The sequence below is a fragment of the Mesoplodon densirostris genome, chromosome 11, assembly GCF_025265405.1.
Source record: "Mesoplodon densirostris isolate mMesDen1 chromosome 11, mMesDen1 primary haplotype, whole genome shotgun sequence".
NCBI lineage: Eukaryota > Metazoa > Chordata > Mammalia > Artiodactyla > Ziphiidae > Mesoplodon > Mesoplodon densirostris.
The window spans coordinates 54,700,483-54,724,537 of NC_082671.1; the positions used below are offsets into that span (position 1 = coordinate 54,700,483).

The window sequence follows — 24,055 nt, forward strand, 5'->3', positions numbered from 1 at the left end:
GAAAATGTACTAAGATGATTAAGGAGAAATCTAGTATGGATTCCTCTTCTCTGAAACAACAATTGCAACTAAGAGTAGCTAATGACAACAATAATAGAGGCATTCAGATATGCATGGCTCATTTTTGCAAATGATATATGTGTGACCTTGGTAACTGGCCACACTGAAAAATAATCAATGGGCTTCTTTTGAAGATACATTAAATAATACAAAATATCTGCAAACATAGTAAGTAGATATTTTAAAAGAGAGATAGTCCATAAAGACTTTTTATATTAGAGTTTATCTCCTTTTAAATTATGATTCTTAAAACCCCTGTACAGAATTCTATAGGGTAGAATGATTTCCCAGAATCTCACGTTCTTATTTAGCACTATTATCGAAACAAGGATTAAGTATAATCATTTGGAATTTGCACACCGATGTATCCTTTGTTTTTCTAGAGACAGTCTAATGTAATGCTTAATAACTGAGGCCCTGAAGTCAGAGACCTATGCTTATAATAATAGCACTTACTTACAGGGTTATCAGGATTAAATGAGTAAGTTCTTAGCATAGTGCCTGGAGCAAAACATATCTTCAAAGAATACTTGCTAAAATTATTATATTACATATTATTTAGTCAAGCTACATGAGGAGCTTACAAACAGGAAACAATATGAAGGTTAAATGTGCCATAAAATAGGCCACACTTGACTCAGAAGCAAGTTGTGAATAAACATCTACAAAATCATATTCATTTTTACATCATTATTGAAAAATCTACTTTTTGTTTACTTGCTATTAATTGAGTTCAAAATGTCATATATCTGAAGCAACATTTAGTAATAGTGCTAAAGCACAAAGATAGCTTAGAGTGTATATTTTCCCCCAAGTACTTAGTGACCATGATTTTTGTAGCTTGTACATGAAAAAAAATCAACCCTCAGAGTTAGATCCAAGAATAAACAGACTTTTTTTTTTTCATTTTGAAAGGCAGGTGAACAGAATGCAATTTATGAAGTACAAGTCATCATCAATTACAAGGCTTCTGGGTGTTAATGTAGATAACTTTTCATACATTGGGTTGAATCACTGTCACACGGCCTGGTGGAAGTGCCCTTCTTGCTGTCTCTATATTCCTACCATTTCTGTCTAAGCTTCTTCAAATATACATATATAATGTTGACTCCACAAAAAACAAAGTTCCATAAGACATGGATTGTTTTTTAATTGCAATGATTGGGCTGGAGAGCTAAAGGAAATTATTGGTACAAAGAGAAGTGCCAATGAGCCAGATGTGGTCTGTAAAGAGGTTCCTTCACTGTATGATTTCTTCAAAGCAAAATTATATCCTGTCAAATACACTGGAAATTCAGTACTTACTGGGGACATTTTTATACCCGATTCCATTGATGAAACTTATAGCTTATTTTTGCTGACTCAAAAACCTACTTACCTCTGGTAAAATCTTATTTGCTTTACTATATTAGTAAATGTATCTCTTGTAAATGTGTATATGCAACACTGTGTAAGCAGATATTAATTGATAAATAGAATAAAGGTTTTCATCATTTTAAAGGAGCACAGTGTCCACTAGAAGTGCCTCTCTAGATAGAATTTTACATATCTAAAGAAAACTAAATCCACCTCAAGTCCTTGTGAATGAGGCAAGACGCATGTCAATAAATGAAACAATCTCTTACCAGAATAAAATAATCCTAACGTTTCCTTTCTTCCAGAAAGCTCTTGCAGATTTTCCCCAATCAGGATAGGGCTTGTCCTGAAGCATCATATCAGTGACCTGAAGCAATGGAAGAAACTTATTTAGCACTTTCAGAAATCTTCCATTCAGGTTTAAATATGTATATAATTCACATTTTGCTAAGAATAAAATATGTATGTATTTTAACATTAGAATATATGCAAAGATAAAATTAGAAGAATATACTTCAGTTAAAAGTTTTAATGGTTCATTTGACTTCACATAATGAATGAGCATATTTAAGGCTGTTCAACGTATCAAATAGTGATTTTTTTAAAAAAAATCAAGATTACTTTATCCAAGGAGGCATCTTTAAGATATTATTAACTTCTCCATAGAAACAAAAACATAATAAATAAAATGTCATATTCTTTTTAAGTTTGTCTAAATCAGAAACTCCAAAATTCAAACATTTCCTGATGTGTCTAGATTTTTACCTATGTCACTAGTCAAAATATTACCTTCCTTTCTCTCCCTTTTTCCCTTCAGTGATGTGTGAGATATAAGACATGAACCCTTTTTATGGCATATTATTCTAATTATCCAGTATTGTTCCAAAAATGTTCCACCTCTTTTTCTCAGGTGCACAAATCCTGTCCGTCTTGGGTAAAGTCACATAACCACTGTGATGTTTTCACCATTCCCTCCAACAGTGGGAGCCTGATTCTTCCAGCTCCGTTTTTCTTTCTCAAGATTGCTTTGGCTATTCAGGGTCTTTTGTGTTTCCATACAAACTGTGAAATGTTTTGTTCTAGTTCTGTGAAAAATGCCATTGGTAGTTCGATAGGGATTGCATTTAATCTGTAGATTGCTTTGGGTAGTAGAGTCATTTTCACAATGTTGATTCTTTCAATCCAAGAACATGGTACATCTCTCCATCTGTTTGTATCATCTTTAATTTCTTTCATCAGTTTCTTATAGTTTTCTACATACAGGTCTTTTGTCTCCTTAGGAAGGTTTATTCCTAGGTATTTGACTCTTTTTGTTGCAATGGTAAATGGGAGTGTTTCCTTAATTTCTCTTTCAGATTTTTCATCATTAGTGTATAGGAATGCCAGAGATTTCTGTGCATTAATTTTGTATCCTGCTACTTTACCAAATTCATTGATTGGCTCTGGTAGTTTTCTGGTAGCATCTTCAGGATTCTCTATGTATAGTATCATGTCATCTGCAAACAGTGACAGCTTTACTTCTTTTCCAATTTGGATTCTTTTTATTTCTTTTTTTCCTCTGATTGCTGTGGCTAAAACTTCCAAAACTATGTTGAATAATAGTGGTGAGAGTGGGCAACCTTGTCTTGTTCCTGATCTTAGTGGAAATGGTTTCATTTTTTCACCATTAAGAATAATGTTGGATGTGGGTTTGTCATTTATTATGTTGAGGTGAGTTCCCTCTATGCTTACTTTCTGGAGGGTTTTTATCATAAATGGGTGTTCAATTTTGTCAAAAGTTTTTTCTCCATCTATTGAGATTATCATATGTTTTTTCTCCTTCAATTTGTTAATATGGTGTATCACGTTGATTGTGTTGCATATATGGAAGAATCCTTGCATTCCTTGGATAAACCCCACTTGATCACAGTGTATGATCCTTTTAATGTGCTGCTGGATTCTGTTTGCTAGTATCTTGTTGAGGATTTTTGCATCTATGTTCATCAGTGATATTGGCCTGTAGTTTTTTTTTGTGTGTGTGTGGCACCTTTGTCTGGTTTTGGTATCAGGGTGATGGTGGCCTCGTAGAATGAGTTTGGAAGTCTTCCTCCCTCTGCTATAATTTGGAAGAGTTTGAGAAGGATGGATGTTAGCTCTTCTAAATGTTTGATAGAATTTGCCTGAGAAGCCATCTGGTCCTGGGCTTTTGCTTGTTGGAAGATTTTTAATCACAGTTTCAATTTCAGTGCTTGTGATTAGTCTGTTTATATTTTCGATTTCTTCCTGGTTGTCTTGGAATGTTGTGCTTTTCTAAGAATTTGTCCATTTCTTCCAGGTTGTCCATTTTATTGGAATATAGTTGTTTGCAGTAATCTCTCACGATCCTTTGAATTTCTGGGAAATACTTATCATATTTTCTAGAAGGAAGCAATCTGCTGCTATATGACCGATTATCACTTTTTGTAAAAATGACATTCAAGGACAAAGGATTTTCTCAGGAAAATAGCAAGATGAGGCAAAAAACATTTTTTCTGATGCCAGACAGCTGGTCTTTTTCACTCCCAGCTCCATCTCTTTAAGTCATATCATCAGATCAGTGTCAGGTCACTTGCAGCTAAATTGGCAGGAGCAGAGACAGTCATTAAAGGGATGCATTCAATAAAGAAAAATCCAATTACCTTCTGCATTAGAGAAATCAAATTCATTTCTGGTGTTGGTCAAGGACAGTCTTTGTGGGAATAGATGCAGGAAAGGGGGGACTGAGCACAGTGCAAAAATATTGCTGTGTAGCATAAATACAATGTGAAACTTGTTGATGATTCACTCCAGGGAAGATTATTAGAATTTGAAATTGCTGGTCTTTCTTTCTAAGCTGGGAGACATTTGTCTAACTCTTTGAGTCTCACAGTCCTTCCCTTCTCCTTTCCTCTCTACTAGGTCTTTGCACAAAACTCAGAACTCCATTATGCCCCTTATCACATTATGCCTTGTTGGTAGTCTTTCTCAGTAGAATATAAGCTTATTTTGGGGCTTCAGTATAGTATAATCTGAGCAAGAACATGCATGTTGAGATTTAAAAGTCAGTAAATGATCGTAAAAGCAAGTGATCTCTACAGAAATCTAAGTGAAAACTTTGCTCCTCTGTGAATTGAGCCTATATGACATGGTGGTAACAAGAGCAGCAAGAAGATACAATGGCATCGGTAATATCTTGCATTTGCTAGAGAGCTTCATGGATTACAAAGCTCTTAGACGTACTCTTCTTAATAATTGTTGTAACAAGTTTATAAAATAAGTCATTATATCCTGCCTTTCACCCATGTAGAAAGAGAAGTTAGTGAGCAGGGTCACACTTCTAATGTACTGTTATGTGCACCAGTTCTGGGGCCAGCCTCCCTGGCTTCTAATCCAAGTTTTGTCTCTTACTATTTTTTGATTTCGGGTAAAGTAATCAACCACTCTGTGTCTCAGTTTCTTATTCATCATCTATGGGCACACAATACATGTTAGCAGGTGTTATAATAATTATAGATGTTTATTGTTGATGTCTATCATTCTGCTTCCTGTGACTGTGTTGAATAACTGGATTTGGAGTCAAAGGGATTGACAATCAGTCTCATCTCTTCCATAAAGACAAAACTATCATATATTGAACCATTAGAAAATGACAAAGATACAGTACAATGTTAAAATACATTACAGATTAAATTGCTGTGAAAAATCAAAGGGAAGGGAGGTCAGCAACCAAAGGTTGCAATAATCTAAGAAGGTTTCATAGATTTGTGTAACATAACTGAGAATTAATTTGCATCTTGTACCATTCTCCAATTTTTCCAGTCTTATTTTCTTAGCCCGACTGTACATGTAGGTACTCACATGTAGGTACTACATATAGTTTTATGTTAAGCATGTGATATTAATAAAAAATACTGATTTATTAGGATACAGGGTCATAACATAATAACAATAACAGTAGCTACATAGTGCCTCTCTTGAGATAGCTATTATACAGTGGAGTATCATTTAAGAGAAATAAGTGCTATGCCATTAATACACGAGCATATACATTAAGGATATTAATGAACAAACATACACATACAATTTTGCAATGCTCTTTTACAACTTTTCTCTCTTTAACAATATATCTTGAACATTATTATATTTACATCACTACCTGTAAAACTATTTAAATAGTTTCTCCTTTTTTTGTCTTCTATCCTACATTCTTATGTGCATTTTACTTAATATAAAAGGTTTCTATTATTCCTGATTATTATCTTTATAATTAAACTTCATTTAATAGATGTATTTTATTATTTCTTTTGATTTTACTTATTCCCTAGTATGAGCATTGACAAAATTATTTTTCTGCTTCTTCTCCCTCTGCCTTCTCCACCTCCATCACCCTATTGTACTTATTATATTATTTTTCCTATTAACTTTTTGACTCTCTGAATATATTAAGTCCGTATTTTATTTATCATCTTAAATGATACCTTTTCCCCTCATCTATAAAAGATGTGAACTTCAGAATATTATACTTTTTTACACCACATATCATTTCTATGTTGTTATGGTTTGAGAATACCTCTATATTCTGGTCTATAATCAGAAGCCATGCATTTCTTTTGACCTTAGTTCAAATTGCCTCAACAATCTTTTCCAGTACTACCGCTGGAGTTTTTCCACTACTTCCAATGCCTGAACTTTTCTCTATAACACATTCTTCCGGAAGATTTGTGAAAACAGTGCAGCCTACAACCAAATTGTTTATTTTCTTTACACCTGACCAACAATTAGGCTGAGTATAAAGTTACTGAATCACAATTGTTTTCCTTAGAATTGAAGGCATTGTTTTACTTTCTTAACACTGTTGAGTGATGCCAAGGAGCAGTATCAGAAAACTGGAACCAGAAAATTTTTTTTTCCATCTTTACAGGTGAATTGATTTTTTAATTGCTTGGATGCCCACAGTATTCTCTCTCTTTTTTTTTTTTTTTAGTGTAATAATTTTGCTAAGTTTATTGATTGTTGTCTGTCACTTTTCTAGGCACAATTTGCCCTTTAAGTCTAAAGATTCACATGTTTCTTTATTCTATTAAGTCTTTTGGGAATACTTAACCATTACTTTACTTATCCATTTTTTTAGTTCTATTTTTTATTTATTTTATTTATTTATTTATTTTTTTTTTTGCAGTACGCGGGCCTCTCACTGTTGTGGCCTCTCCCGTTGTGGAGCACAGGCTCCGGACGCACAGGCTCCGAACGTGCAGGCTCAGCGGCCATGGCTCACGGGCCCAGCTGCTCCGCGGCATGTGGGATCTTCCCGGACCGGGGCACGAACCCGTGTCCCCTGCATCGGCAGGCGGACTCTCAACCACTGTGCCACCAGGGAAGCCCAGTTCTATGTTTTAGAGACACAATTATGCAGATTCTGTTTTTTTTTCTGTTTTCTATGTCTACACCTCTTTTTAACTTTTAATTTCACCCACTCAGTCATATCATATCCCTTACTATGATTTTGGTTGTGTTGACTAATGTTTGTGGAGATTCCAATTTGACCTTTTTTTCTCTACATTTTTCTCTTCTGCATTCCTTTCCTGAGCCTACCATCTCTTGTTTCACCTTCTACTGTCTCACACCATCCTCTCTAAATTCTTGTATCTTTGCTTTGAAACCTTATTTTATAAAGACAATGATTTCACTAATTTTTTAATTCACTGGGATATTTTTATCAAAATTTTCCTCTGGCTTGTGGTATCATTTTTCTGGTGGAGGGTTCTTCACCTGTTATTGGATTTTCTTGTTATTTTCCTCCTCTCTTTTATTCTTAATGACAAAATTCTCATACTGGTTCCTTTGGAATGGATCGCCTTCTGAATGATGTGAGGTTTTCCCTGGACTAGCATTCTGCAAGAGGCTCACGTTGAGGGGTGACTGGGCCCACTCCCAGTCAGAACACCCCATCCCCATTATTCCAGGCTTTCAGGGAGGGCCACCTACTTTGGAGAACTGTTCTTTGCCAACTTGGCCTGAAATCTGTAGTCACCATATGTCCTCTTAGCATTGTCATGAAACATAGTTGACAGTTACTACATTTGGCAACCCTCCATCATAGATCATGCTTCTGATTTAGAGATGTGATTTAGTTAGAATCAGATAAAGTTAGAATCTCTGACACTTATATTCCACACCCTTTTAGTTCATTGCCCAAATCTTCCTATTTTAAAATGGAAATTCTGTATTGTTACTTAAAATGATAATTAAAAGCCTTATTCATGAGGACAGGTATTCTGGGCAATTTTGAGGCCATACCATCAAAAATAATTACTACATCTGTGATATACTTGTCTCCTTGTTTTAATGGTATTCATCAGTTGACCTAAATAGCATTCAAAGCTAGTTTTTATTTAACACTGTTTTAGATTAATGCCTTCCCCAAATACAACTTTATTCAAAGTAAAATAATGAAACGTAATATGAGATTATGTAGGTATTTGAACATAAGGTAATTTCAGATTTTCTGAGAGAATATTCTGAAGAAAAGCTTTGCTTCATATTCAGCATATGTGTAATATAAAAATTTAATTAGGTTATCTGGCTACCTATATTTATTATATAAGTGAATTTTGAAAAAGTGTTTAGTTAATGGAATGATAAGTATTCTGTAAGAGCATTTATAATTTTCATCTCTTAAAGATAATAGTGCTAATACCTTCTCAATTTAATAGTGTCTTCCAACTCATGAAAATTAGATCAAAATATGCCATCAGCAATGGATGATTTTCATGGATTTCTACAATTACTTTTAAAACACTTGGATAAAGGTCCTTATATAATTGTTACTATGACCAAGATTTGTTTTGTTTGTTTGTTTTTAGTTCCTTGTCCAGTTAAGAAAGTAAATTGAGATTATTAGTAATGTACTGCCCCACAGCTGCAATATTATTTTCCTGACTTTATTGATGCCACTTTTATTTAGATTTCATTGAGGCATATCACAGGTACACATTAATTGTACAAAATTCTTTAGATGGAATTATAAGCCAGTAATTGGCACTTACGAAACATGAATAAGCAATTAATGCCAAATTTTCAATACCAAGCAAACCCATATTTTGGCAGGTGTTTTGAAATTCCCTATAGTGTTCATTCAGGGACAGGATGGGAAGTTACAAAGTTCCTTTAATTTGTAATAGCAAACTTTACTTTTGAGGGCTTTAGCTGCCCAAAGAATTATGGTTCAGGGCACACTGATTTACCAATAGCCAAAGCCAATATCAAAATGAGTGAATCTTCACATACCCAGGCCAAGAGGAGAGATTGCTTATCATTATAAATAACATGAGCATGACAGTGAGTAATAAGTCATTGGTCACAAACCAGGAAATGTCAGCACTTAAGCTGGAGAGGAAGAAAAGATGGTGAGCAGGGCTCCAGTATTTCTTTAAATTGTTCATTTTACTTCTATGCTTCTAAGCAGATTGATGGAAAGTCCTTGTTCATGCTGCATCCATATGTCCCCCAATTCTTCCCAATGTCATCAAAATTATAGTAAGAAGTCTGACTCCATTTTTTTTTTGATATTTGACTGCTGACTACTTTTACGCTTCACCATCCACTCTTCTCCTTTTGCCCCACATCTGGGTAAGTTGATGAGAAAACCCTAGTACTCCTTCCCTTGGCATCAGCAGGAAGTCCAAACCACGAGCAGGAATTCTCACTCCAGAGCCACCCCAAATCCACCATAAAAACCCCATGTCAGTCTCTTTTTCTGACTCCTTCAAGCCATTTTTCACCCTGTTTGGGAGCTACCATGCTCTCTGAAAACCTTCATTATGGAAGGAATAAACCTTTTCAAACTCTGTTGGTGCAAGTGTGGCATCATCACTGTCAACACTTGAACAAATTTGAGATGGGGTCCATCCTACTTCTACGGAACGGTCACAACAATAGCAAACTTGACATCATCATGACAAATAGAGAGTTCTTTGTGATTTTTTTCTCAGGTCTACTTTGAGATCCTAACTTTTTTGTTATGGAATCTTGGCATCTTCTGATACAAACATATTCTCATCACCAAACGGCAGTGCAAAAGTCTTCAAATGAACTGAGATACTCCTAAGAGATTGTCAAGGAAACGTCAATGTATTCTTGAAACTCTAGTTCCATGCACCAAAGGCTAATATTATATAAAGACAAAACCTACCTAAGTGACTAAAATGAAAAACAGTAACAACACCAAATGAAGATGAAGGTGTGGAGAAATTGTGGGAGAATATCTCCCATATATTCTAGGAGAGTGAAATGTTACAGAAACTCTGGAAAACAGTTTGGCAGTTTGTTATGAAACTATACATCAATTTCAACACAGTCCAACAGTTGCACCCTTGGGCATTTTTCCTAGATAAAAATAAATGTATGATAACACCAACATCTGTACACAAATGTTCATGTCATCTTTATTAAAAATAGCCCCAAACTGGAAACAATCTAGATATCCTTCAGTTGGTGGATAAATACATGGTTATACATCTGTGTCATGGAATAGTACTTAGCAATGAAAAAGAGCAAAGTACTGACACATACAACAATTTGTATGAATTGCGAGAATTATGGTGAGTGTAAAAAAAGTCAATCCAAAAGGTCATGTACTTTTAAAATCTATTTAGATTATGTTTTGAAAAGACAAAACTTTTGAACTAGAGAACAGATTAGAGGTTGCCAGGGGTTAGGAAATAAGGTGTGGCAAAGGCCGGGGGTGTGAATATGGTTGTATAAGGCAGCATGAGGGATCCCTGTGGTGATGGAATTGTTCTGTATCCTAACTGTGGTGATGGATACACAAACATACATATGTGATAAAATGGTATAAAACTAAACACACACACACATACACACATACAAATAAGTACTAGTAAAACTTGAGAAATCTGTATAAAACTGGTGGATTGTGCCAATGTCAATATCCTAGCTGTGATACCGTACTATGAAGTAACAGTGGGGGAATCTGGATAATGTGTGTATGGGATTTCTCTGTAGTATTTCTTACAATAGCACATGACTCAGTTATCTCAAAATAAAAGTGTTAATTGAAATTTTAAAAAAAAGCTGATGTGGTATAAACCCTTCATACAAAATAGGGAGGAAGTAAAAGCTCCCAGCTCTAGCAACAATATCCTGAATGTAAAGGGAGACTCTGTAAAATGCAAAAGATTTAAAGTGGTTGAATTAACCCTGCAAACCTATTCATTATCAGAATATAAGCTCCATGATTGCAGAGATTTTGTATATTTTTTTCACACTCTGTCCCCATCCTCTAGCATTCTATCTAGTATACTATAGGGTCTCAGTAAACATTTATTGAATGAATGAATAAAAGGATAACTGGATGAATGAGTAAACAAAGGGAATCAAGAGGAGCATGGAATGCAGAACAGACCAGTGGGGAAGGCTAGGATAAATAGTATTAGTCCAAAGAACTCTTTCAGAATTCTCTGTTTAAAGCCTCTCCAGTAATTAGTGGTGAAGATGGTGCTAATAGCGTCAGTAGCAGTAGTGGTGGTAGGAGTGTAGTACATGGATGGTAGACTATTCCTTTTTCTCCCAACCTCACCCCTTCACCTCTTGGAAAGGTAGGAAGACACAGGAGGTATACAGTTAAGATTCCAAAAGAGGTAGAAGTGGTCTTTATCAATGTCTGGAAAAATAAAGAAATCAAATACAATTTCAAACAAGGATATGAAGTCTAAGATACGTGCTACTCACATTATCCATGTGCATAATATATTTGCTTTATTATGAATTTATTTATAGATGAACTAAATAAGGACACATAGCAATCCCCTATTTTAAAGACTGAACAGTAGTACACTTTCATATGCCCTTTTTGTGGTGTTGATACATTGTATAACTCTCGGGGGTAGTGTGTGGTGGCCTCTGGACTTGGACAGTACCCAGCCTGTGCATCTTTACATAGTGGTCCTGTTTTATTGGTATCTTTGCATTCCTTGTAGCATAGCATTATTTTCTTATCCTCCTTCTTAGGTCACTCTATATGGAAACAAAGTCTAAATGCACTTCTTTGACACTATGGAAATACTGTACTGTACAGGACAACGCATGTAGTTTTTCTCCTATCACTGCCACCTGACCCCCACTACACACACCATACCACATACACGGACACACACATACAGTCAGTCTTACAGAACAGCACTTCCAGCTGAGTCAAAGAAAGAGCCAATGGCCAACCAGAAAGGATTATGCATACTCACTGAGGTACATTAGCTGAGTATACAATTAAATAAATGGAAAATATGGATGAAATTTTCCTAAATTACCTAGGGATACCTTGAATGAATTGCTACAAGAAATATCTGAAAATCACTGGCAAACATCTACTGGTGAACATTAAACCTGGGATGTATTGTACAGCTTTTTAGAAGTACAACCAGGATTTCATAAGGCATGAATATTAATGCAACTGCTTATTATCTCCATTGATAGCCTATACGGCTTTTGTGATATATTGCACCTTATTGCTGGATCCCTACTGATTTACAAAGAGTCATGGACTGTTTTATTATTAAGTAAGGAGATGATTGGGCATGTTTCAGTATATAGAATCATTTAGAAGAAGATATCTGACTTACCTGAATACAGAAATATACACAATCTAAAAGGCAAGGTCTGCAGGGTTTCAAATAGTGTTTTAACAGATGCAGAATAAATACAATGTGCCCCAGTACAATTTGCTGTCTAGCACTTTGAATTATAGTATAGAATAAATGAAAAGAGCTAGAATTATTACTGATCTTGCTGAACAAGAAGCCAGCAGAAAAGTATTTAGACTATCTTCTGCCATGTTATTCCCTATGAGTGGCTAAATTATCAAATGATAGTAGCTTAATATTACATGGTTAAGCATTTATTTTTGTTTTGTGGCTTGAAGGAATAAGCAGTTTTCATCATCCATACTTTCCTTATTTTGTTAACATAGATAAGAGATTGCTACTAGAGAAATTAATTATATAAAATAGGCCTTAATATGGTAGCTTTGTGACTGTACATATGAATGGAGGGCCAATAGAAAGACATATAAAAGATGCTTTCAGAAATGTGATTATAAGAACCATTATTCACCAAGCAGCCTTAGAACACAGAAAGGGCAAACATCTCCTTAAAGGGAAAATAAATCTCATTTTAAAGATCTCAGCATTCCAGTTTCTGAGTGAAATGCCTAAAACATGCTAGCTTTAATGACAGAACCAATGGAGTTGGCTCAGTCTCCCAGACCCAGCACCACTATGTAACCTGCCATATTGCTTGCATGATATTTATTAAAATGTTTCAGTCAACTCTGAAAGGTGACAAATCCAAATCTATAGGCCAGTGGGTTGAAAAGAATTGGCTTGACATTCCTACTGCTAGTAAATAGCAAGTTCAAGAAAAGACTGATAAATCAACCATCTGACATAACCACATTTGTTCTGTTTTCAAAATTTGAGAGATTATCAAGTAAGGCAACCACCAAGTAACATACCATATAAATTTAAGCGTTATTTCTATGTTATATTGGTGTCTGATATAATTATAACACTATGGACTAAATGTTTGGGTGACATAATAGCAAGCTCAGAATTCAAAAGCAGTATCCTAAATATGTATCTTCGCAGTGGGATTATTATTTCAGCATTCAGTGTCTAAAAGTAAAGCTAAATATTTTCATTTCAAATACAAGTAAAATATTGGTTTTAGAGCATATTTTAAAAATTAAACCTAGGAAGTTGCTTTAATCAATATGTTTTCTGTCGTTTTGTTAATATATCACAGACATCTACATATTCAAGAAGTTTTGGGCTTCCCTGGTGGCGCAGTGGTTGAGAGTCCGCCTGCCGATGCAGGGGACACGGGTTTGTGAACCGGTCCGGGAAGGTCCCACATGCCGCGGAGCGGCTGGGCCCATGAGCCATGGCCACTGAGCCTGTGTGTCTGGAGCCTGTGCTCCGCAACAGGAGAGGCCACAACAGTGAGAGGCCCGCGTACCGCAAAAAAACAAAACAAAACAAATTCCAAGATTCGCTCATGAGCTGTAAAATAGACACTTACAGGGAGATACGCAGAAAATGTACATTTAGTCCATCCCACTGGAGAGGGCAGGTATAGTAGCTGAGTTAATTTTTTAGATGGAAAAAAATTAACCAGGTGAAGCAAGTTGAAAAGAAATTCCAGGCAGTGAGAAATAGTCTGGTATGTGGGAGGAGATTGGGGGAAATCTTTCTGAGTTTGTGAGTGCTAAAGACAAGACTGAAGAGATAGGTAGGGCTGGGTCCTAGAGTGTTCTTCATTCCATGCTAATATGATGTTTTAATTAAAATGATTAAAACTGTATCTATATCAAAGAGCATATAATATTAGTTTAAAATTGTTACACCTCCCTGGTGAATTCATTTTAACCAGTGGTTAACTCTCTTTAACCCTAAAAATGCTTTATTTTCTCTTCCAAAGATCTATTTTGCTTGCTATCAATGTAACTACATCAATTTTATTTTGGATAGTGTTCCTCTAGTACCTATTTTCCATTCCTTTACTTTCAAAATTTCTTTTTCTTTATATTTGGGGCATGAGTCTTGAAAACAGCATGTGGCAGGCAGAATTCGAAGAATGATCTCAAATGACCCTTGCCTAATTGATCCAGTGAATTCTGCCAACAAGCTGAATGAGTTTGGAAGGGGATTCTTCCCCAGACTCTCCAGGTAAGAGCCCAGAATGGTCAAAACTTTGATTTCAGACTTCTGAGATCTGAAACAGAGAGCCCAGTGGAGCTCATGCAGACTTCTGACCTACAGGACTGTAAGCTAATGAATGGGTTTTGTGTTGAGATGCTAAATTTGTGATAATTTGTTATGTAGCAACAGAAAACTAATATACAGCATATAGTTTAAAATTGCTTTAAGCTAATCTGTCCATCTCTGTCTTTTAAGAAGAAAGTTACATCAGCTGTGCTTACTAATATAATTTATTTCTACCACTTCATTTTTTACCTCTATTGCTTCAACTTTTCTTTTTTTCCTTCATTTTTGCCTTCTTTCAGATTGATTGAGTTTTTATTTGCACTTCATTTCTTTCTTTCTTCTGTATTGATTTCGATGCTATAGTATTTATTTCTATTTACTAGGAATTTGTCCTAGAAATTTTACTCGGTATACATGAATTAGTAAAATCTAGTTAATCAGTATCACTACTCTACTCCCAAACAATTCAAAGAACTTACAGTGACTGAATTCTGATCACCCCTTCCCAACTTACATGCAAATTTGTCTAGAATTTTAGTTCCATCTGGCTTTTATTACCACCTGCTTATTTTTAACAAATAAGTCATTATGGTTAACTTTTCACAGTCATTTTTTTGCTTATATTTAAAAGCATCTTAAACATTTTTTGTCCACAAATCTCTTGTAGCATCTCAGATTGCCTTTTTAGAATCATTATTCTTATATCTTCATTGTAATGTTGCCTTGAGAAGTTTCTTTAGTGAGTGTGAAAAGATAAAGTTTGTTTTACTTTTTTCTGAAAATTTCTACTTGGCTGTTATTGTTACACAAGAGTTTTTATGGGCTTTACTGTTCTAAGAAAATTTTCTTTAAACATATGGAAGATATTCTCCTGGCCTCTTTTGTTGCTGGTTAGAAATCGTCAATCTTTCATTTCCTTATAGGTAACTTGTTTTGTTTTCTTGTTACCTTTTTTGTGTGTGTGTGTGGTACGCGGGCCTCTCACTGTTGTGGCCTCTCCTGTTGCGGAGCACAGGCTCCGGACGTGCAGGCTCAGTGGCCATGGCTCACGGGCCCAGCCGCCCAGCAGCATGTGGGATCCTCCCGGACCGGGGCACGAACCCGCGTCCTCTGCATCGGCAGGCAGACTCTCAACCACTGCGCCACCAGGGAAGCCCCTGTTTTCTTGTTACTTTTAAGGTTATTTTTCCTTTGATGATATGTAGTTTCACACTCACTGTCTAGGGATGGAATTTTTTTCCTATTTGAATTTGTTGTGATTCTGGAAGCTGAAAATTTGTAAAATCTAAGCTTTTTTTTTTTCCTTCAAATATTGCTTCACCCCATCCTATTTCCACCTTCTGGAATTTTGATTAGATGCACATAAGAACTTGTCACTTCATGTCTCTTACTTTCTTTTAAATATTTTCTATTTCTCTGTACATCACTATAGAAAACTATATTTCAGATGTATTTCATAGTTTAATAATTATCTATCTTTGTCTAATATGCTCTTTAACCCAACAAATAATTTTTCATTTCAATCATTATGTATTTTTATTCCTAAAAGTTCTGTTTGGGTCATTTTCAAATTACCCAGTCTTTCATTCCTTAGTTATTTTTTCAATTCCTTCTTTATTCATTTGAATATATTATTTGAAAATACATTTTTATGTGCTATATAGAACATTCTATAAAAACTAAAATCTGTGTGGGTCTGTTTCTGCTAGTTGTATTTACTGCTGTTACTCATGATACTTATTGTGTCTTTTGTAATTTTTGATTATACAGTCATGTTTATTGGCATTTTATTTATGGAGATATTTTAAGGACATGTTTGTTAACATGTTCCCTCAGAGAGAATTCATGCTTGGTTCTGTGAAGGGGCAAAGTAAACTTCCAACCTGGGATCACTTTAAAATAAATTCTTAGTGTAAAGTTTATGAACCCACAGGGAGTGAGAATTTTGGCCATCCACCCACTTGGGGGACAATTTATAGTTATAAATTCTCAGGGGAGACTTCATTTTCTTCTCTCTTCAGAACCCATGACAAGGCAGCCAAGTTTCTAAGGTGCTTCCTTATTTAGGGCAAATTTTTACCAGTCAACTTTCTCACTGAGAATGAAGTTTTTCCAGGTTTCTGGCTTTTTGTTGACTGTTTCTAATTTGACAGTACATCTCGTCTGGACCCTCAGTTTTGTCTTCTTTTCCTCACATGAGTATAAAAAAAAGAGCTCTAGGGCTTCCCTGGTGGCGCAGTGGTTGAGAGTCCGCCTGCCGATGCAGGGGACGTGGCTCTGTGCCCCGGTCCGGGAGGATCCCACATGCCGCGGAGCAGCTGGGCCCGTGAGCCATGGCCACTGAGCCTGCGTGTCCGGAGCCTGTGCTCCGCAACGGGAGAGGCCACAACAGTGAGAAACCCGCATACCACAAAAAAAAAAAAAAAAAAAAAGAGCTCTAAGTCACTACAATGGGCAGATGCCCTCAGGCCAGTCACTGTCCCTCTCCTTAACTATCTGGGTTTGATTCATATTTTACTTTTGGTCTGTAAGGATATCCTTTATTTTCCCAAAAGAAAAAGACCATGGTTTTGAAAAGATTGCTATTTTTATTTTCTATTTGTTTGATTTAAAAATATGAATATAGTCAAGGTGTTTGTTATTGGAAGGTGGTTGATTTTGTTATTGTTTTTGCTTTTCCCCAGTTATCTAGTTCACCATAATCCCAGTAACAGTCCAATTTTTCCACACCCTTTCTATCACGCTCACTTTAGCAGTGTACAGAACATGATGTTTTAACAAAGATACCAAGTTTTCATCATTAATCCTAGAAAGGCTAGATTAATGTCTAGAAATAATTAATTCTAGAATGAATAAAGATATTCAATAATTTTCAAAGGTGCATAGCCAAATAAACTCATAGGTCCTCTGTTTTGTTTTCCAGTCTACAAGTACAAAGCTGGGTGCACTTGAGAAATGCCTCCCCTCCCCACACATAACTCATTTCTACCTTAATCTGAAGCAGAGTAGATGCTAATCAAGTTTTCACTTTATATCTTTGGGAGTTTAACACATGTTTATTGATAGCAAATTCACATGCATTTTCTCCATGATCTAGGCATTACTGTGTTCCCAGTTTTGGGAGCAGAGGAGGCTTGATAACTGGTCCAAGGTCAGAGTGTGACAGAACCAAGATGCAGAATAAATGCCAGTATGCCCGATTCCAAAGTCCAAGCTATGAGCCAGTGTGCTCTGTGTCTACTTCATTAATATTATCGATATTTCATTCCAACAAATAATTTATCACCAATTGAAAATCTTCATTTAACAAATGGTGAAGCAGGCAGAGAGGAGTTTCATGACATGCACAGAGCAATTTAGCATTTACAGCCAAAGTAGGCCATCTTGCTCTTAATCCTCTTCCCTTACTGACATTTACATTTGGAATATGACAACCCCCTTTAGAAAAGACTGAAAACACTGAGCATCCAGTATGTCCTAAGAGACAGTCAGAGCAGGAAACCAAGGGCCAAGCTTCAGATGCAGAGGACCTTGGATGCTATGTGTGGCCCCCTGGCTCTGCTACTGAAGACTCTACTGCGGGAGTGGGAATGAGGTTGACATGAGATTATCCTTTACAGTTTTATCCCAAACCCAATTCCCCTACTACTGGTCTACTCCGCTAAGATTGAAATTATTATTTGAGGCAATGGTATACAAAGGGGTGTGATTACTGCATTAAATCTGAAAAATTAGAAAGAAACATCTTAGAGCCACAATTTAGTGTCAATCTTACCCTTATACATTGCTCTTTATGTGTAAAGCTTATTCCGATCATAAATACACAAATAAAATGTGCATCCATTGACTCTATATTTTATCACATGATTTGGAAAATGTTTACATATTTTATAAGCATTTATTAAATATTTTTCTTTTAAAGGTTTTTGAACCACCACACACTAAAGTACTTCTTTACTTATGGGAAAAAAATGAGTTGCTACTTCAACTCAATTTAAAGCAATGGTCAATTTACTAAATACTCACTGACCACTAACCTCGTGACCTCCACTAAGCTCTATGATAGTTCATTGACTTGTTTCAGGTTGTTCATCCTTATAATGGGGATGATAAGCCCTGTGTCCCTCACAAGATTGCTGTGGGCCTTGTGGTGGTTAATTTTATGTGTTACCTTGATTGGGCTAAGGGATGCCCAGATACCTGATGAAACATTATTTATGAGTGTGTCTGTGAGAGTGCTTCCAGAAGAGATTAATATTTGAATTGGTAGACTAAGTAAAGAAGATAGCCCTTGGACTTAGGGGCATCATCCAATCCATGGAGACCCTGAATAGACCAAAAAGTGGAGGAAAGGTGAATTTGTTCTTTTTGCTCCTGCTGGGACATCCATCTTCCCCTGTCCTTGGACATCAGCGCTCCTGGTTCTTGGGCCTTCAGGACTCGGACTGGGACTTATACCATTGGACTCCATGTTCTCAAAGTCCTTTGGACTTGGACTTATATCAACGAACCTCTACTCTTAGGCCCTTGGACTCAGACTGAATTATACTAGCTTTCCTGGCTCTCCAGCTCGCAGATGGCAGATCATGGGATTTCTTGGCCTCCAAAATCCCAGGAACCAATTCCTATAATAAATATCCTCATATATATACATATATCTATACCTAATCTATATCTATACCTAAATCTATATTTATATCTATCTATATCTCTTATTGGTTCTGTTTTTCTGGTGAGCCTTGACTAATATAGGCCTGGAGCAGAAAATACTATTAAATGATCCAATATGTAAGGTCATTATTGAACAAAGCAAGCATATCAGAGTCCCTGCCTTCAAGGAGTTTATAACCAGTCAGTAGAAAATCTCAAATCAGTTCGATACAGGACAAAACAAAATGTCAGTTGAAGCCATTACAAGTCTACCAACACTTATCTAAAATTTACTGGCGCGAGCCATGGCCGCGGAGCCTGTGTGTCCGGAGCCTGTGCTCCGCAACGGGAGAGGCCACAGCAGTGAGAGGCCCGCGTACAGCAAAAAAATAAAATAAAAAAAAAATAATAAATAATAAAATAAAATAAAATAAAATAAAATTTACTGGGGCCAGATACATTTTAGGATTTAGAATTCTTCAGATTCTAGAAGGGGGACATAGTAGACATAGGTTTAGGAGGTAACACTTCCACAATAAAACATATTCATATTTCTGTAACAAAACACGTGAGTCTTCACAAGTGTCAGGGTAAATAAAGAGCACAAAGAGCCTTGTGTCAGTTCAGATCTGGTTTTGCCAAAAATGAAGGCAGGGTAGATTTTGCCATGAAGTGAGTTGTAAAATCTTTTTTTTTTTTTTTTTTTTTTTTTTGGCTTTCAAAGCTTTTGAGATTTTGGAATTGTGGATAAAGTGTTATAAATCTCGGGCATATGTAACTGAAACAATTATTTATCATCGGTTTCTTACTCAATCTGTTCCTTTCATTTATCTACAGATTTATCTAGTAAATGAATTCTCTTTCTGGTAGAAGCCACAACAGGCATCAGAATCACCTAAGTAACATTCCTATAACTTAGTTGCTGAGTCTTACCCCAGGGCAATTGGACCCCATTTGTTTGAATCCAGATCTCAGTATTTTTTCCAAAGTCCTACAAATGATTTTCTATACATCCTTTTTTTGAGAACCACGATTTTAAGAGACAATATCTTTGCTCTATATCTGGTTTAATAGCTCAAGAAAATCAACAAACAAGAATGTTTCATGTTAAGTTAAATTAAATTTCATGATATTAGAATATCATGAAAGTGGGTTGCCTATTTCATTAAATTCTGTATTTTGAGTGGCCATTTTCATTATTATTACTTTCCCTAGCTGGACACTTCTACAGTTCACACTGTGTGCACAGCTGGTGTGGATCAATGCTTGGTGTAGAGCTAGTCCTGTTTGTCATCTCTATTCCTTTAATTGAGCAATTTAATCAGGCATAGGCATAGGTCTATGAAGCTTATTTTGGCATAGGTCTATGAAGCTCTGTCAGAAAATCATGCTCGGTTGCATGTAACCCCAGAATTTCACACATTTTCAGCCATCTCATCTAGCACATAGCTCCAAGAATTTAGAAGAAATGATTTAAACTCTGGATTTTTATTCATAAAATAAATCTAATTTTTCTAAAATCACTTCTACATCCCCTTATAGTGATGCAGAGAAGTTAATTTTGATACCACTTCTAAGTTGTTTCCTTTAAGTTTGAAGAAGAGCAACACATTACTGCTTTTCTTTGCCTATTTAAAGTTTCTGAAACTTTTTCCCTTTCCCTTTTACAAAAGAGATGTTTAAGCATTGCAGGTTGCTGAGATTTTTTTTGTTGTTCTAAGGAGTAACAAGACAATATATTATTTTTTCTTTCAGGTATATCATGCTGTCATATCCTTTTGTATATTACAAACAAGTTAATAAATTCATGCTTATGATAACATGAACCTAAGGTAAATACTTTTATGTCTCAGAATATACTATTGTACAGAAGAAAATCTAACATTCTTTTAGCGTCTCTAGCTTATCAAAACCATTCTCACAAACCTTTATATATTTTTCACAGCGATAAGTAATCCTTTCATACAATACAGAAAAATACCATTTTCTGCAATAGCACTTGACTGAAAGAAAGATTCCCAGCAAATAGATATTTGAAATAAGTATTAAGAATGCAAAATAAATCCATTCCTAATTATGGCAACGAATTGGACATGGGAATCACTCACTCACTTATTCTATTATGAATTCTTAATTCATTAAGAATTATCAATGTGCTAAAGCACTATTTTAGATTCTTGGGCTACATCAATGAAAACAAACAAAAATTATGGTATTAACATTGTAGAAGGAGAAACTAACTTTAAACAATAAACATAAATACATTACATAGTATATTATAAGGCAATAAGTGACATGGAAAAGAGAAAAACATGAGCATGGTAAGACAGATGGTCATGCCAGGGGGAAGCAGTAGCAGAAGATGGGGATGATTGCAATTGTACTTGGGCTTCATTGAGAAGGTGGCATTTGAGCAAAATGGAGAGCAGGTGGAAGATGCTAACCACAGAGAAGCAGGAGCAAGGAGGCTCATCATTCAAGTCTGCTGGCCTCCTTTCTTCATCCAATGACCTCTGAAGACAAGAGTCAAGAATTAACTGGTACCTGATGAGTTCTTTGGCCCTCTGGCCACTAGGAATGGCACAATTAGGGCTGAGTTGCTCTAGAAACCATGATAATCTGCCATTACTCTCAGATTCTCTTTACCAAGTTAAGGGGTCCTTGAAGGGGTTACGAATTAAGATGTAGTAAGACGAAAAACCAGTACCAGAAAAACAATAAGGAAAAATGAATCAGGATTAAGAGCAAAGGGTCAGCAGAAAAGTAAAGCCAAAGTCGTTTATTAGATGCTCAAATGGAAGATGACTAAAGTTACTGAAAGAGAAAACAGAACCACAGGCCTAAAAGAGGAGCCCAAATCAGGAAGAAGTAAAATCAGATATGGAGATGTAAGTAGCTCACATTGTCCAAGTAATTTAATGTGATCTTTGAGGGCTGGATGTATGCCTTCCTGCTTCATGAGGTGCCCCTATTTTACTGTATTTTACATCCCTCTTTCAAATTTGTTCCAAAAGAGGCACTATGTGCAAGTTCCTCCCCCAAACACCAGGTTGGATCCTTTTACTTCATTTCTTAAACTATTCTCAGAGCCACCTAAAAGCAAGGATTTAATTTCATCAGCTGCCTGTTGAAATAGAAAGCTGGCTATATTGATTCTTCCTTAGACCTAGTGGATAGATCAATACTAAGTAAATCATTGGTTAGAGCTCCATATGAGTCAGTTAGGATCTTAAAAAGCATCTCTCTGCTCAATATGTGTATACTTGCACCCCTTACATAAAGCAGCTCTCTCAAAAAGCAAATACTGATGGTCAAATGGGATTAGTTAAGGGCAGTAGATGATTGATCTTCAAACATTAGGACATAGTACTTTGCCTGAGAAGCTACTCACTTCTTTGGTTTAATTCTATTTATGACTCAAGACCCAGCACAAATACAATGTACCCATTTCCCCCATTAGATTGTGAGCACGTCTAGGTTACAGATCCCAATGTATTCAACCTGAATGCCCCACACTTCCTTCGGCACATTATATTATTTCAAAAAACATTACTGAGGGCCAAACATTGAAAATATATGGCCCTTGCTCTTCAGGGACTTTCAAATATTTGATAAATGATTAATTTAAAAAGAAATATTAGGTTAACAGCATTCTCTCTAAAGGGCATAATAGGAGAAACTACACATAGTCAAAATTCCTCTTATAGCATATAACACAAAATAATATACTTCTGAAAAATAGAAAAATGAGAAGTTTGCTTTGACTAACATACAAATCATAGGAATCAGAGAAAATATTCAAGATCATAATGACCTTGATATTTTTTCCTATTTACTTCTGTCCATCTGGATTAAACTGATATGGGGAAAATAAATACAAACATATAAAAGTCTGGATACAATTAAAAAACACATATGCATTAAATAGCTTTAAGAAGCCTCCCTAGTGAGAGTCAATCTGTGCAAGAAACTAATATGTACTAGAAAACTTGACTGCCTTCAGAATTAATTAAGGAGGATGTTTAAATATAAAATTACTGCTGGTTTAATGTAAGATTATTTTCTACATATGCCCAGGTTCTCTCCATTCAAATCGCTCCTGAAGAGAACGTTAGCCATGTTTAAAGACAGAGTACACAGGGAGTGGGAAGGTAAGCTGGGATGAAGTGAGAGAGTGGCATGGACATATATACACTACCAAATGTAAAATAGATAGCTAGTGGGAAGCAGCCACATAGCCCAGGGAGATCAGCTCGGTGCTTTGTGACCACCTAGAGGGGTGGGATAGGGAGGGTGGGAGGGAGACGCAAGAGGGAGGGGATATGGGGATATATGTATATGTATAGCTGATTCACTTTGTTCTAAAGCAGAAACTGACACACCATTGTAAAGCAATTATACTCCAACAAAGATGTTAAATAAATAAATTAATTAAATAAAGATAGGGTAATAATTCCTTCAGCCCACCAGAGAACCACTACTGAGACTTACTCTCATAAATTGAAATTTTAATGTGTTCCAAAGAACTGAGCACAGAGTAGCAGTGATTTGGGAGATTGGAGATGAAATTACTTTTGCTTGCCTAGTGTAAAATTATCTATTTTTTTTTTTTTACAAATTCATAACCCTTTTCCTCTTAGTTTTCTACCACAAAGTTGTTATAAGATGGGGGATGTTAAGGTAGTCCTTCTATTAGGGACAGTAAAATTAATCTTCCTAGATATACAATGTGGCTACTCGAAATTATGTTAAACTGAACAGAGTTCTGAATATTACTAGGTTTTTAAAACATAAGTTTCTTATAGGCTATTATGATAGTAAATCATTCTCCTTGTCACCTACCCTGTTCCACAGGAAAACTGGGTAAGTATGACACAACATATGGGGAGGTTTGACGGTAAGCAATTCACACATGCAAGCCTCTCTCTCTGCATCTTTTCATGTGCCTTTAACAGCTCAGAGAGAATTTGCTAAGTTGGCTATCAATTAAACAAACAAGTTGTAAAGTGAAGGATACTGCTCTCGCTGGACCAACTTTTCTTGGTTTGCCAACCCTAGGTCTCTGTAGGAGAAAATGTTCTGATTATTCTCATTGAGGCGTAAGGTTCAGTGGGAAGGCAAGTCAACAGGGGTTGCTTGACTCAGCTGTCAATGGTGGTATTGGAAGGGCTAGGGCTTCCCATGATATCTGAAAGAGCAGATGTCAGAATCCT

General features: G+C 35.9%; 1 protein-coding gene across 2 annotated transcripts in view; it reads right to left on the reverse strand.

Moving 5' to 3' along the window:
* The window catches only part of TMEM117 (transmembrane protein 117), a 531,055-nt gene that overhangs the window by 203,579 nt on the left and 303,421 nt on the right, over window positions 1–24,055 (reverse strand). For both annotated transcript variants that reach the window (XM_060113376.1, XM_060113377.1), the window contains one exon: window positions 1,686–1,783. In XM_060113376.1, the coding sequence (XP_059969359.1) occupies window positions 1,686–1,783 (98 nt within the window). The remainder of the gene's footprint in view (window positions 1–1,685; window positions 1,784–24,055) is intronic.